Genomic DNA, 17,508 nt, shown 5'->3' on the forward strand with positions numbered 1-17,508 from the left:
TTATTTTCTTTTGTAAGGGTATACAAATGTACATGTATTAAAGTATACTCAAACCATCAACTAAAGATGGACCCCTGCCCTCAAAGAAAAAAAAATATATATGTATATAGATATAGAGATATATAGATACACACACACACACACACACACATATATATATATATATATATATATATATATATATATATATATATATATATATATATATATGACTTTAGTACATTGTAATAACTCTCCTTTTCATGTAAGTGGGCCTCCACTGAAAATGGGTTCTCCCCCAGACGGACTATCCCGGTCAATAAATGTAAAATAAAAATAAATAAATAAATTATTGTCTTGATACATTTTAAAGATCTATAGGGGAAAACAGTCCAACATTTATTTAAGGGTGCATTGGATTACCTTGAGATAACTTATGGGAAATATTTTTAATCATATGCTTTTTTCATCATGGTATATCGCCAGGTGTATGTATACAGTTGTGCACATATTTGTCTGACCACAAGCAGCACAAAGCTATTTATCATATGCTCTGTATGTGATTTTTTCATTTGGGTTTGGGTACCTTTATAGTGACACTTTAAGCACCGATAAACCTTCCTGTAGCCTTCTTGTAACAAATGACTTAGTTGCAGTGCCCTGCTAACTGACAGCTTTGGCCTTTTCTATATGTAAATATGAATTGCACTAGCTTCGACAGTCAAGAACTAAAGTGCATTTGCATCTGACATGCAAAACATAAACATACTTGGGGTGCTGAATCACAAGTTGTATGCAGTCATGGTGTGTTGTCTTTTATAAATTGTATTCCATCATTTTATGTATTTTCATGACTATTAACTCCATGTCCTTGAATCTCACTGAATAAAGTGAACAGATGGCATATCTGTACTATTTTTCTTTAATTAGATCAGTATAATTTTGTTTATTTTTCTATTAATGCACATTTTAATATCCATTTTTACTGTATACAAGTCGTGATCTTTTATGAAAAATAAACACATTTGTCATGTATCTGTACTGATTTTCCATACCAAAATAATCGCCAGATAGTACTGCAGCAGTCTGGTTCCTTGAATGATCCAAACTACCTCCAAGGTGCTTTTTGTCTTTTCATACATGTGGATACTTTACTTTCTACTCTCCATTGCCAGAGATCCATCCAGCAATACATGTGTGGCTCAAGTTACAGTAGTTTATATAATAGTATCCTGACAATAATGTATAACAGATCAGTGTTTTCTTATAAAGTCATGCTCACTGCTAATATGCTTCTTTCTTTCTTTCTTTTGTTCTATTTAGATAAAGTAAGTAGCTCAAATTGCTCCTACACAGGTAAGTGTACACTTATTGGATCTATATATAATATCGATATTCTCCATGTCCTATTTATGTTAATGTCTTGGTCCATATACTTTATTTTCATGCTTTGTTCTTCTTGTTGTTGTTTGTCTTTCGGCTTTTCCCGGTTAAGGGTCGCCACAGCGGAACTCCATTCCGCTAATGATTGGCAGTAGATTTTCACGGTGCCGAGTTGCCAGGTTGACGCCAAACCTTCAACGAAGGCATGCCCATTCATGCATGTCTTTCAGAACGCTACTCGACCCGCGGGGAGGACATGCAGACTCCACACAGAAGGCACTCCCCGCACTCCAGCCGAGAATCGAACAGGAGAACCTCTTGCTGTGAGGCAACAACGCTACCGCTGCACCACCGCAGATATCATGCTTTGTTCTTGTATCATTGTATTTCTACTGTATGCTGACAACCTCATGTGGGAGATAACAGGTATCCTTCTTATAGATCACTTTAAAATTTCTATTTTACTATATCTGCAACTAGATATCCTGACATAATTTCTGTGTAAATAAAAAAAATGTGCCCAATTTTGTTTTTAAACAGGAATCAGTTATTGTGTTGTCAGGTTTCAGAAACATTGTAGCAGACTGCTGCATGAATTCTGCATCACTGAATCTATGATTATCTTTTCTCGTTTCAAAAGAATTCAAATAAAAATGTTTTACTGAGCACAATTACCTTACAAAACAATGGAATAATGTACTATGATCTATATGGAAACTTGTCCCATACTTCCCATGCTTCAGGGAGGTAAATAACTAATTATTATGAGGTTGCTGTACCTTGGGAATTATGAAGAACTGTTGCTGTTTCACTGTTTTAGCTGTTTGCTGTTGAAAATGTTTTTCCTGCACATTGTATTTTCTAGTTCATGTATTTTCTAGCATAGGTTAGATTCATATTTGCCGAATCTAGACTGTTTGGTATTATCTGAGCACTAAAACCAACCATTTTACATTAAGAGGGCCCCCTGCACCCTTGTGGCAGAAGAGTGTAGCAAGGGACCCATCTTAGTTGGAGATTGCTGGAATAAGGCTCAGTATTGAGCATTTCCTCTGGCCAGCTGGTTTAAAAATTGCTTAACTTGTTTTATTTTATTTTATTTATTTATTTTACATTTGTTAACCAGGATGGTCCAACTGGATTAATGTCTATTTTCAGTGGAGGCCCAGGGAGAAAAGGTACATGTACACAATACAGTTGTCAGAACAATTGGTGTATGGCATTTACACCCAGGTTACATTTACTCATAGGTTATAGAACAAAGCAATACAACACCACATAATGCCTGAGGCTTACATATCAATGCAAGTATGTATAAATAGGTAGTAACAGCATATTACCTTCAGGATTAAGAATACATTGAGTAGTTTTAGTTATGGTTTTCACCATTGTGATATTGAGAGGGGTGGCTGAAGAGAAGACACTTATAGAGGAGAGGTGTGTGAGATGGACAGGGCACTAGTCAGGGTTGGTACAGGGACATATCCAGTGTGATTTAAGGCAATATTTAATCTTGTTTTTGAACGCGGTTAGTGAAGGTTCTAGGGTCAGGTCTTAAAAAAAGGTTCTCACAATTGCTACATAAGTCCCGCATTTTTGTGGACTTGTGCCTGTTTTAACACAGCTCCACAGAGTTTGGCAACCAGCCACTGTCCTGCTGTCTTCATCTGAGCAATCTGAGGCATCTGTTTGTGCATAGCACACCTTCACGCAGCACTGCGCAGTGCAGGTAACCATTGGCGGTTACAGATGCAAAAGCTAAAGTAGATTTATTTCCCCTTAGAAACTGCCTGTACTCCAACTGAGGAGTCCCTTAAATTGTGCTTAGCTGCTCGGAGAGCACCTCAGCTGGGCTTTCTACAGCATTTGCCACTTTAATTGAAATCTACTAATCTCTAATAGTGCCAGACTCCTTGAGATCCCCAATAGTACAGATCCAGCATTAAGCTCCCAATCAAAGCACATCCTTCCCTCATTAAGGTAAGCAAACTTATGCCTAGTATTATGGATCGTCAGGTCTCCTCTGTTTCTCCTGTCAACCTGATTGGCATGGGTATCTTGAGCCAGTGTAGCAATTGTCTCATGTACACTGACAGCCCTCTACTTCTAAACTACTCAGACTCAATTTATGAGACATGTATATACGCTAAAAATTTGGAATCCTTGCTCTGTCGTTCGTAGAATAGTGACACTGAACAGGTTGTCAGCCCACATACTACATCTGCTGCATAAACCATGCTCTCAACACATAAACCATCATACATGGAGGTACTCACCAGAAATTTACCTAAACACCAGAGACCTCTGAAATGCAAACATGCTACACCTAATACATTACCTACAGCACTTAATGCACATAAAACCACAAGCACAAGTGTCTCACCAAACAAGCCCCTAAGGCAAAGCACATCTAAACCAAATTTTTTAGTCATAGGTGACTCTATAATGAGACACACAGCTGTCCTACTCCCCAGGCTAGACAAGGAGAAGGTTATGGTCAGCTGTCTGTAGGGATCCAGGATCTGCCAGATCACACTCACAGTCATGTCTCTCCACAAAAAGTACCGTTATGATTCTGTCATAGTTCATGTTGGTGTGAATGATTTGAGATACACCTCCCTGGACTATATAAAGAGAGACATGACTAAGCTCTCTGAATATGTGTTTCAGGCAGGTATGTCCCTAGCCTTGAACAACATACTACCTTTACCTAAGATGATAGCACAATATAAACAAAAAGTGATTAACTTCAACAATTGATTTAGTTTCTGGTGTCATTCTAAGGGGATCCACTACCTGTCAGCCTGGGATGACATGGTAGATCGACTATACTGCTTTGTCAGAGATGGTTTTCATCTGTCACCTCTGGGATTTCAGTTACTGGCTAAGGTTCTTGCCTCCCCCATACTGCCTTTTTTAGGCAATGTCACAACAACAAAATTCCTGATGTAAAAATATCTTTAAAAAGCAACATCAAGATTATGCTGTTAAATGCTAGGAGTCTAAACCTAAAACTGCACTCACTGGAAGGAGCCCTCCCCTTAGAAGATGCTGACATCTGTGCAGTCACACAGGCTTAGTTTAAGGCTGCAGAAAGAACCCTGACCATGCCTGGTTATAATGCTTTCCATACATTCAAACCACAAAATGAAAATACAAGAAGTAAAGGAGGTGGAGTGTCAATATTCATCAAAGATAAATACACCTCTAGATTGGTAAAAAAATGATTCCCTTGAACTAATCTATGTCCAATTGACTGTTGGTAAGACCCCTCTCCAAGTTATTGCCAGTTATAGGATCCCCTCCATGAACCAGGTTACCCACACTGCATATTTGAATCTACTTGAATCACTTAAGATACAACCAAACACTCTGGTTTTAGGTGGCCTTAACTAACCGTCCATAGATTGGGAAAATGATTTGTGTACTAACACACTTGTCCAAAGCTTCTTGGACTTCATCAATGCTAATGTCCTGGACCAGTTGGTTGACACCCCCACAAGAGGCCCAAACATTCTGGATCTGGTGCTCACTAACATGGCTGATTGCTGCACCACCCCATGTGTGCAGCCCTCCCATGGGAGATCTGATCATAAATCAGTCTCATTAGCAGTAACAATAACACCCCCTCCATTAGCAGCAACTAGACTAAAAAACTTCTCCAAAGCCAATTACAACCTAATATAACATGGCATTAATAAATTCATAGTCCCTGCCCTCACTGATGGCATGGCACCTATACTGGGATTTACACCAATGCCTTGTGTAAGCATCTATACAAATGTATAGACTCAGCCATACCTGATAGGATCAAAACAAGATCCTCAAAAAAGAACAAGCCTGCCTGGTGGACATCCACCATTAACAGGCTATACAATAAGAGAAAGAAATTGCTGTCCAAGAGCAGGAAAGAACGGTCTCTGAACTGGAAGCATTCCCTTCTCAGCTTAAACAAGAAAATAAGACACCTTGTAAGGCATTCTAAAGCTAACTATGAATCCAAATTAGCCTCCTTCACTAGGGATAATGATAACGCCTTCTTTAGCTATGTTAGAAAGCTTAAAGGAAAAACCCAGATATGGGCAGAACTGGTTGTTAATGACTCTACATATACTGAATCCACAGAAATAGCCAACCTGCTAGCTGACAGGTTCAGTGAAAATTTCTCCTTCTGTCCCTGCCACAAGTCCCCCAAAGGATCCCTACCACCTGCCCTTCACCTAGTATCTCCAAGGAGCAGGTCATAAACACTCTCGCCAAAGCCAAAATCACAGCTTCTATGGGACCTGCATTCTAAATGGATTAAAACAGGAACTAGCTGCACTGCTGGGTACCCTCTTTTTAATCACAGTCTAAGCACTGGTGTTGTACCTGTTGAATGGAAAACAGCAACCGTCATCCCATTACATAAAGGAGGCACCTCCACAGACCCTGGGAACTATAGACCCATAAGCCTGACCAGACTAATCTGCAAAGGTATGTCAAGAATAATAATGGACCTTATCAACAAAGATATAGGAGACCTCCAAACACTTGACCCGACACAGTTGGCTTCATTAAAGGTAGATCATGCCTCTTGAACTTAGTGGACTTTTTTGAGACAGTCACCAAAGCCCTGGATGATGGCAAATCCATGCATATGGCCTACTTGTACCTGGCTAAGGGCCTTTGACACTATTTCCCACTCAGGCATCATTGATAAACTCACCCCACAGGAAATCAACCTGTATATTGTCAGGTGGGTTGCAAACTGGTTTACTGATAGAATGCACACAGTCAAAAATAAGTGACTCTACCTCCACCAGCAGACCCATAACCAATGATGTTGGGGCCTCTGTTGTTTTTAATCTACATCTCAAATGCACAGGCTAAAACAAAAGGACTACGGCTGGCAAAGTTTGCTGATGATTACAAACTGGGTGCAGTCATAGAGTCCTCAAACAATGTCAACATCTTACAGGAGAGACTTACATAGACAAGCAAATGGTGCCAAAGTCATGGGCTAAAACTCAGTGCAAAAAATGCAATATTATCCCCTTCAGCAAGGGAGAGGTCCCTGCAGATTAGCACATTAATAGCAACACCGTAAGCATGCAATCAGTGGTGAGAGATTTGGACGCACAGGTTGACAGCAACCTTTCCTTTGACCACCACATCTTCACAATGGTAAGAAAGGCTTTCTATGTCACCCACCTCATAAGTAAAGGCATTGCATCCAGAACAAAAGAGGTTATAACTCCCTTGTACTCCTCACTCATCAGGCCAATAATACAATCCTACCTTTGGTATGTACCTGTGTCTTACAGATGATTCAGAAGTGACCTCTGTCTTGCATATAAAGCAATCTCAGATTCTGCTCTAATGGAAATGCTACACATTTGTAAATCAAGTGGTATAAGATGCACTTACTCTAAGGAACTCAGCCTAGTATGTGACATCAACAGGAGTTGCTGGAGAGACAGATATGTCTCACAGAGGCTACCTCTTCCCTGGAACAATATTCTAATTCAGGTGAAGCAGAGTCCCTTGCTGACCCTATTTAAGTGTAATTTGGATGACTGTATAGGAAACCGCAAATTCACCCCAGGAGTTTCACCTGTGCCCTTCTTGGACAGGGGCAGTAGTTGCTGACTTAGCTCTGCTTAGTATCTTGATATTCTTGGGAACAGGGGTTATACTTGGCTAGGCTTGTAGGGGCCATAGGGACATTAGCCTAGTAATCCCATATGATCCTATGACCTCCCATGTGAAAATGTCTCTTTTGTTATAAAAAAGGGTTATTTAATAGGTTCACAGATGATTACTAGGCTAACAACACCATGGAGCCTTTTTAAGCCAAGCTATGCACTCCAAAGGTAAGAATCCAACCATGTACCTTGTGATTGCATGATAAACACTTAAACCATTATGCCAATACACAGCCATTTACACGCTAAAGTCTTTTTCATCCTAACCATAAACTACAAGCTCAGCCCTTAGACAGATAGGATGTGGCCAAAGTCTACTATGTCTATTAGCAGGTCATGCAGTGTAGTACAGTGGCACAGTGGTAAAAAGCCTCAGAAATTCAGGATGTAGGGTATGTGGCTTAGTCTTAACTCCTCTGCTCAGTGTCTGTGTAGAGATTTACATGGTCAACCTGTGAGTGAGAGTTCCTCATTCCTCAAAAAAATTGCCAGTTGTCATATGTATGTTATATTTACCTTTGCCTTTGTGACTTGGTTGTAGACGAAAAGGCCCCAAAAAGTTTATTTACCCAGATAACAAATAACTAGGAGAAAAAACAAAAAAACTTGTGGGAGGGCCTTCTCCCACCATTTTACCTACTGCTTCCAATCCCCAAATGTTCTTAATGCTGGCATATAATGTTTTAACATCCACACAGGTCCAATAACATTTGTTATCTCACTTCATTCCACCTACAAAACTAAAAGAAACACCTTCCTGAAATCTAACAGGCTGCATGAAAATGTAGTGATGTGCTTGTGTAAATATACAACGTGTATAAGGTTAAGTTCTCTACTTCAGAAGCTTTAAACAACACTTACTTAATCCATCTCATCCTCTGAGAAGGAAAGACAATAGTGATTGGGCTTGTCTACTTCTGACAGCATGGCTTAGCTTCTCATTAATAACACAGACTATTAAGTCTGAGATAATATTACAGCTGGTGTACCCTAAAGATCTGTAATTGGACCCCTTCCACAATACCTCTTTGGAAACGAGATGGGGTGACAGTACTGTGGAACTCCCATTATCAAATATGCTCATTGTATTACTTTGCTATGCGGTGGCCCCTCCCTCAGTTTTGTGTAGCTATACTACAATCTTCCTTTCACACATTGAAACTGGGGCCCAGATAACTTCTCAGTAGCTCAAAAAAACAAGACTGTCTTATATGTAGCAAGAGGCTTCAGAACCCCAATGTGTCTACCTACTGTGATGAAATCCAGATCTAGTACTCCCATTGAGCAGATCAAGCCATTGGAATACTTGTACATTCTACTACATGAAACAGCATTATTATCTGAGCAGATCTCTTCTGCTGTGAAAAAGAATCATTCCAAGTTGATGCGACTGCAATGTATTAAAGATCCTCCTCCCTCTGCATTTTAAAAATATAGTTACCAATGCAGTTCTTATCCCTTGATCTTATATGGCAGTTTCCAGTTTCAGCAAAGCAAGTGTGTATGTGTGTGTGTGTGTGCCTGTGTGTGCGTGTGTGTGTGTGTGTGTGTGTGTGTGTGTGTGTGTGTGTGTGTGTGTGTGTGTGTGTGTGTGTGTGTGTATTCATCTGGCTGTGTTGTTTGAGTATATAATACTGTTTGCTGTATTCCTAACTGTTGTACTTCATTGCCATTTTTTTATGATATACATTCTACTATACCATATTAATGAAATGATGCACTGCTATAATGAGCTTGGGTAATAGCTGAAAATATATATATATTAATGAAAAGTCTCCAAATTAGGAATGCTTTTTAAATGGTGGTACTATGAACGTAGTACTTATTAAAATAATTTCCAGTTTCAAGAGAGAGATAGAGCAAAAGTTTGAGGAAAAATTTTGATGTCCCTCTAACATCTGGACAGTAATAATGGTTATCACATGCTTTTCCTCTGGCAAGTATTGCAATACTGTTATATAAAGGGCTCATTATAGTTATTTTATTTATTTGTTTTATTTTTATTTGTTTGCCACATAGGCTGATCTACTGACCTTTACCATCCAAGAATCCATTATGTTTAACAAGTATGCTTTAACAAAAACTATACCCACATCATTAGAAATGACTGTAAAAACAGATGTCTCATCTAGTGTAACCATAATGGCATTCTCAGTTATAGATATTGTGCTCACAGCTTCATACAGAGATTTGATTTTTTTATGTATTATTATTATAACTGAATTGATTGGTTATTATGTATTATTACAGGGGTTTCTATGGGTTCCATCCTAAGCGGATGGGTTATATGGCTTGGCTCATATTCCTGAAGTGATTATTTGTATGATGTAGAATTAGGTGATTTAATTAAATATATTGTATTTATAAAGTTTAGATGGGATATTTTAGTGAAAGATAATGTCATCCAAATAGAACTGTTTTTGTTGGTATATTTTGTAGTATCTATGATATTCATGGGTATTGATTGGTCAGCTATCAGTTTCTAAGTGTTCTTATTGGTTCTTTAATGGCTATGAATGAATCAGTTTATGGTAAACCTTATTTTTGTACATTCTTTGGTTGATTGTTTGCCATTTTTAAGTGTGTTCATTGGGTTTACATAATTGACAGCAGATAGAGGTATTGGTTTTTGTAAGCCTATTGTGAAGTATATATATTTATACTTTAGAATGAGGATCTGTTTCCTTTAAGTGCTTGTAGACATTTTGTTGGGAGTAAGTGCTCGATATAACATTTGGCCTTGTTTGAGTTGTATTTTAATGTAAGGGTATTATAGAATAGGTCTGATTGGCCTATTGGTCTGTTTCTTAGGGTTTCAATTGGTTGTTTTTTAACTGATTTGATTGGATATTACGGATGCTTTGAGCGATTTTTATTGGTGCTTTTGCAGGAAGGTAGCAGATATGCATTGCTTCATATTTTGAGTGGAAGTATATAAATAATCAATCCACTTAAGCAAAAATAATTCATAATGAATAACTTAAAGGATGTAAAGGGGACTGAACTGGTTATACTGAATTTACTGAGTTTTAGTGAATTGCCCTGTTGTAAGTAGGCAGGTGTCAAGGATTGAATAGAGTGATTTTTTTTCTTGATTTTAGCCAGATATGATGATCGTAATGCATGCGTTTCTTGCATGCAAATTGTTTGGTTACTTGTGTGAAGACAGGTGAAGGCTGCCAGCCTAGACAGATAGAATTTTATAGATAATTTTGTCATTTGTAAATAATATAAGCCACAGGCTTGTTCTCTTAAATGGGAAAAATTGCGTTAAATGTGGAACTGCAAGAATGTAACAACAGTGCACTCTGCTGTAACAAAGCTAACAAGTCAATTCTTTGATGTCAAAACTTGGAGCCAATATGTCTGGATGAAGGAGTTCTGCCTATTGTTTTGAGGCCAGAGTTAATGGCTAGAATTTGCATGTATAATTTCTTTTATTGTTCTGGTTCCTGACCAGCTGCAAGATCAAAGGGGCTATTAACCTCTGAGAGTCGGTTAGCCTGGGAACCAGAAAGAAATTATGTAATCTGAAATGAATCAGTGGTACTGTGTTATCAATTTAAGGACAGAAAGAAAGAGAGCATTTGTCTTGAGAACATCCAACATCACCACTCTGCCTGTAGCTATATGTAAGTAGGATCTTAGACTTTAGTGTTTCTCTTAGAAATAGCTGGGAATTAGGAAGATTAGACTAAGTGTTTTTCTGTGATGTCAGAACGTTTCTACGGTATTATTTTAAGTATTTATCTGTGATCTCTGAACTCTTGACTAGCACTGTGTTGTAAGAAGTATTGTGTTGTGTTTTTATTATTTATTATTAAATATTTTTAAACCTTTCAACTGTGGCTGTTTTGTGTAGAGATAAGTTAAGCTCTAAGAGTACATTGCATGTATATAGTGATACTGTACCAAGTCACTTTAAATAAGTCTTGACTATTAGGTTGCACTTACCATTTGGATAATAATAGTGCATAGTAATAATTGGACACCCTTTAAAAAGGGCCTTGGAGTTGCTGATAATTATTAGTGGGTGTTGGCAGCTGCTTCTAATGTATACTCTGGGCAGAAAGGGGACACAGCTGGAGAATCTGTGCCAGCCTTCCCCAGGATTATCTGTGTGGTTGTATTTAACTCTTATCTCAAAGTGTATGTGTGTCAGCTACTTGGGAAGGGACACAAAGCACTGGTTGGACAAAGAGGATGCTGAAGGTTTTTAGCTTGCCCACTAGGCTGAGATCTGGACCCTATAGCTGTGCCAGTGGATAGTCTGATTGGGGACCTGGAGAGAAATGAAAAAAGCCCCAGACTGACTGTGATCTCTGTGTGCTCTTAAGTGAAATTGTACTTTATTGTGTGTGCATTTATTACCCTTTCCCTATATGGATGCCTCTCACTGGTGTTAGTGGCGAGGATTGAAGCTCCTTGATTGCTGGGCCAGTGCATGGGAATCACAACTTGATGTTATAATTAGATATGAGATTTTGATTATATCAAATGACCTGTTCAGAATTGTAGTCTAGATAATGAATGCTGAGCCTGGTTAATTATTTTAGGATCCCCTGTAGTTCTTGATGGCTTTTTCTTTTAGACAATCTGATTAGTCATTATATATTTCACTAAGTGTTCCTACTGGCCCTACTGTAAGGGGCTGGGTGATATAGATCACACCCCATCACAATGTGAATACAGTTTTAAGTTTTTTTTATGTGATTTAATTGGTTGATAATATGTTAAAGAATTTTTGGGGTAATTTCGTCTGAATTGAGTGATATTTGAATAGGCATTTTATTCTTATATTTTTAATATCTGAACAAATGTCAATAAGACATGAAAGCACTTATCTTTGTAGAATAAATCATTTATGTAATTCCTCCATGCCATGGCCTCCTCTTTTCTGATTTACTACTGCTGCTTTTGTGTGTTAGAGGATACCTTAACCTGGCTGCTTGTTTTTTGGATTTACTCTCCCCTCAGAGCTTACTTATTACAAGTGCCTCACTTTTTCATACTCCCCTATTATTTGCAAAGCCGGGGGCCATAGATTCATATGTGCTATGACCATCTTCTAGAATTCCTTGTCCAAGCATATCAGAGGAATAAGTTCCATTCATTCCCTCAGAGCTTCTTTATATGTTTACCTCTCATCCAGAATCAACATGCACTGGTGGTCTGTCCTGCAGGCAGCATACAGTGCTGTAGACCATATGGGTGCCACTCAACTTGACAAGAACATCAGCAAGCCGTAATGATGTTGAGATCAGCATACCTGTCATTCTGTTGGCTGAAGCTGAAATGCATTTACACTATGCTATTACTGTATTTGCTGCCAACTAACAGCCACATCTGTTAGGTGACAGTCTATTTTTTGCAGCATTTTTGGCATTTCTAGCATTACCATTATGGCACCAACAGTACAGCTGCTGTGCATAAGATCCATTTAGGATTCAAAGACCTATTGAGAGAACCTAGAAGCTGCAACAGGTATGCTGATCAGGTTAGTGGAGATAGGACTTTCCTTTCTGTTAGTGACATTGGTTAAGAGTGTTATTGAAGTAGTGATACTGCCTGCCCTGAAGATGGAGTGGTTATCACACATGTAATATCACAGTGATTCATGCATTGAAGAAGAGAGGATGAGAGCCATTATGCATGTAGCTTCTCTAAGGCTCACTTTTCTTGCTTTACTCATGTACTGCACACCTGCCATAAAGTAGCGTAAATGGAGAGCTGAATAGTGCTTTGGGGTCCTCAATGTTTACCATAAAATCTATGTTTGCAGTAAAAAATCTAATTTTCTAGGGATAACAGACTTAACATAGTCTATATTCTCTGGACACTGTTTATATTATAAACACTCCAGCACATCCTTCTGAAACTGTGTAAAAAGTGTTCACTGTTTAAAGAACACATTCATGTACTAGTAGCCAGTCTGTATGCAAAACTGTCTTTTTCTTAGCAGTTTAGTTCCATCTTGGGTGGTTGATGAGGACCCCCAAACAGCGGGCTTTTTTCTTTAAGTGATACTTACTACAGCCATTGTGAACTTCTAAGGTAGGTGCTTTCCTAGCTCGTATCATAGTAACCATCAAAACTCTTTTTGCCTTAGTGATCCCATCTCAGTGTCTATTATTTCAGGCTTCTCTAGACAGAGATGTGTGGTTTCTATTTTGGTAGTATGGATACTTCTATTTTAGCAATATGGATACTTCCTTAACCCCCCCCCCTTCTATTACACTGCATCCAAAATCTGTTAAGCTACTGTTCCAGATTAGCAGTATTTATTTCTGTTTTCTTTCTAATTGTTCCTGCCCCCACTCACACAACAATTTATGTCTAACTTTATACCATCTTACCAGTTGAAGCTTAGTTCATCTTTTTCAGTTTATTATATTACACAATGGTTTTGCCACCTTTACTAGACGGGTCTGTGTTTCAGGTGTACTCCATTTCACTTCTTCTTTACCCATTTCATTAACCTCAGGTCAGGTGCTACCAGATGATCTCAAATGTCCAGTTTTTATTCTAATTTCTCCTCCTTTTTAGGAAAATTGCCAAGATAACTAGCTTGCATGCCTCTCCAGTTTAAATGTTTTGAACACTGACAGCATGATATTTTTACAAAATAGTCAGCTGAACACAAATGAGTAGTCTTTAGTTGTCTATAGACTAAAAAAAAAAAAAAGTTACGAAACACAATTACACAATATTGTTGATATTTTAGACCACAAACAAGTGTTTGTATAGGCTGAGACATTCAGGTCATGTTACATGAACCCTGCAGCTCTCTCACACACCCCTTTATCCCTGTTTCATCTTTACTTATCTCATCTTATCTCCTTTACTTACTGCCTCTCATTCATTGTCTGCCCTTTTCATTTTGCAGCTCTGTCACACTTCTTTCTACTCCTCTTCCCTCTGCATGCCTCTCACACCTTTTTTCTGTCTTATCCCAATGGTATCCTTTCTTGCAATATTCTAGCTTGCCTTTTCTAATGTCTTCACACCTCTCTATATAATGATATGCTGCTACCCCTGTAACATACGCCATCTCAGTCTCTTATCCATAAAGTTCTGTTAAGTGTAACTCCATTTTTGTAGCATGCTGCATGCATATTATGACATTGTTAACTTCCTCTTGAACTATATGTTATAGAATATTCTTGAATCTGTAAATATGTATATATTTAAAGTATATTCTTGTATCAGTAAATGTGCTTTGTTCATTTCTTATGTGATCCTATTCACCTAGGCTGTGGCTGCAAATGGTCCACTGAGATCAGTGCACTAATCCAGTTAAAATAAATAAATAACTAAATAAATAAATAAATAATAAATATTCAAGGTATTGCTTCTCTTATGACGTATTTGAGAATGAGAGCCCAGCAGAGGTGTTTTATATTCACTTATGCCAGTAACAGTCCTTGAATGTTTTGTGAATAAATGTTGAACCATTTTGGAAATCATGGCTTTCAACTGTCCAGATTTTTGCAGAATGTCCATATTTTTGACTCACAATTTTGGTCTATTTCTCATAAAAAATTTAGTTTTCTAGCAGATTACACTAAGGACTGAATTCAGGAAGTAATGGCAATCAATTAAGAAACACTTCTAAAGGTTACAACATGGAACATAAAAATTTAATTTTATATTTTATAAAGAAACTCATTTTATATAAAAAAAATGTGCATCTAGTTTGAAAACGTAAAAATATGTCACGTATAAAAAGATCACTATAAACACATTTGTTTATATTTTAAAACAAGTTTAAGTGACACCATTTGGTTCAGACCTGGATAGAGGTCAGCCCTAACTGTTTCTTTATTGATTAATTGAATTATTAGCTGTATGTTTGGTATATAAGAGGAGTTTGCTATTTGCTGTTTTATCTACAGTGATGAAGGGTTTTTTACCTGAAAGCTTTGTCTTAATAAGCAGTTTATTTTATAAGTTGCGTTGCTGAGTTCGTAATTTTTCTGCCTGTTGTCTGATATATGAGCTAAGCCTTTATCTGTTCCTTGGTCTGCACTATTACTGCAAGATGGAATCAGAGGATGTTAGAAAAGATCGAGAAAAAAAGATTGGGAAAGCAATTTAGAAAGAAATAATAGAAGGAGATCTGTATGGCTCTCAAGTGTGCAGCAAAGTTCATTAGATTAAGGATTTTTGCATGGAAGTGTTCTATACCATAAGCAGACTTTAAAGAATTTTTTCCTCAGCCAGATAGCAAATGTCAGAGAGGTGACGTAGAAGAAAGAGGTGATTGCAAATATGTTTTCTGGGAACATAATGAGTTGGAAGATTTTTAAAAAAAATTACATGTATAGAAGCCGCAGTGGTGCAGCGGTAGCATTGTCGCCTCACAGCAGGAGGTTCTCCCGTTCGAATCTCAGCTGGAGTGCCTTCTGTGTGGAGTCTGCATGTTCTCCCTGCTGTCGAATAGCATTTGAAAGACGTGTGAATGGGTGTGCCTTCGTTGAAGGTTGGGCGTCGGGCTGGCACCATAAAAATCGACTGCCAATCATTAGCGGACCAGAGTTCCACTGTGGCGAACCCTAACCGGGAAAAGCCGAAAGAAAAAACAAAACTTTGCCAGAAATACCAGGGAAGCAAATGTGTGTTTGAGCTAGAATATGAGATATAGGATCTGAATTGCCTAAGTATAGTAAGGTTTCATTAAGTTTAACGTTATTGGTTGCCAGATTCTATTAAGTTTAATGTCATTGTTGCCAAAAATAAAAGCAACAATTAATAGAAAATGGAAATCAATATATAAACCAACTGTAACTGAATTACTGCATACCGTACAGGAAATAAAAATGAAACGGAGCTGGGATGTTTAGAAAAGGAAATAGCAGATTATATAGAAATAAATGGGATTTGTGGGAATAATACATGCACAATAATGTTCAGGAGGTGGACTGAGATTTAAGGGAAGGAAGGAATTAAACAAATTATACAATGTTGTAGTGAATGAAAATTGTTAAAATAAAAAATGTATAAAAATAGTGAAATGTTAGTATGATTTGTTTTCTTTCATATTAATGCATCTGCACTCATGACATGACTTAAACTGTGATTATTTTTTAAATATGCTAATAAGAAAGAAAAGCCAAGTGTAAGGTTTTGGAAATCTTAGTGGGCAATGTAGTGAGATAGAATGCTTAAGTTATTCATTGTACCCTAACTACTATTTGCAGTATCTGAGGGACATGACATATTATTCAGAGAAAGTTACTGTAATATTTCATTTGGCTACAGGAATACATTCCTATGAAGAAAGGCAGTCTTAGCTAGTACAGAGGTAAATAGCACATATGTGTCATTTACACATTTTCTTCTTTTTTTAATGGTCTTCACATGTCCTACCAACTAGCTCTGTGCCAATAATATGTCTTGGCAAGAAAGAGAACTGGTGCCTCATAATGCACCTATGGCTTGTGCTCTGGCTTTTGCTACCACAGATGGCATATATCTCTTAGACCTATAAGGAACTCCATAGCCCTAGTTTTGTGTTTCATTTCACCAGTTGCATCTCCTTGGATGAGAGTTAAAATGCAACTAACAGAAAACTTGCCTACTCTGTACATATTATGCGTATACCATAGGGAAATTTTATACAAGAAAGCAATATAATTACCCATGGAGATGTATGTTGCATCAAATCATCTGTATCAGATAGCTCACCTGCTGTGCACATCATCCTGCCATGGCATTCATTAGACTATTTCATTCTGCCAATGTGAGGAAGCTATGCAATTTTTGCAGATATCCTTGTCAAGATCAAGCACTCTTTCCATGCGGAAGCACTCATAATGCGGATTGCTCTATCTTATTGTTTATTTATTTGTTTGCTTATTTACCATTGTAGTGACCAGACCACACATACTTGGCTGTGCTCAGTTATAAATCCGAAAAAGCCCAAACGAATGGTGAAGCAATAAAGCTCAGAAAGGAACCGTAAAACCAAAAAGTTTAATGCACATAAAACACCATTAACGCTCACACATCTACGTTTTCTTTTATCCATATTCATCAGATGTAGGTTTGAATCAAACCACCCCCATTTAAACAATCTCGCTTTACAAATCCACCAATGAGAAAAAGAACATTTAATTAGATCATTTAATTAGTAAAACTTAAACTTGTGCTCAGTTATGCTGACTTTGAGAAAGTCATTGCTATTGTTTCCTTTGCATGCCCTACCTGACTGCATCTTGGACCTACAAGGTTAGTAAAATCCTTTTCAAATCTGTCAGTCTTGTTATATAACAAGCTGTCTAATCATCTTTAAAGAAAGAGGTACATGCAGCTGTGTACTAAAGGAGACACTTGTATTCCCTGTGCTCAAAAGATTCATTTCTTGAGCAATACGACTTGTAACATTTCCTCACTATCTCTAACCTACTTTTGTTAAGCTATTGATAAAAAGGTAAGCATATCTATGTCTTCCTTTGTA

General features: G+C 37.7%; 1 protein-coding gene across 1 annotated transcript in view; it reads left to right on the forward strand.

The window, feature by feature from the left end:
* Positions 1-17,508, forward strand: part of LOC122803223 (lachesin-like) — a 183,789-nt gene that overhangs the window by 147,753 nt on the left and 18,528 nt on the right. Inside the window, exon 3 of the mRNA XM_044072826.1 lies at positions 1,303-1,335. Coding sequence (XP_043928761.1) covers positions 1,303-1,335 — 33 coding nt within the window. The remainder of the gene's footprint in view (positions 1-1,302; positions 1,336-17,508) is intronic.

The sequence above is a fragment of the Protopterus annectens genome, chromosome 5.part1 (assembly GCF_019279795.1).
Source record: "Protopterus annectens isolate FY-2018-M chromosome 5.part1, PAN1.0, whole genome shotgun sequence".
In the NCBI taxonomy this organism is placed as follows: domain Eukaryota; kingdom Metazoa; phylum Chordata; order Ceratodontiformes; family Protopteridae; genus Protopterus; species Protopterus annectens.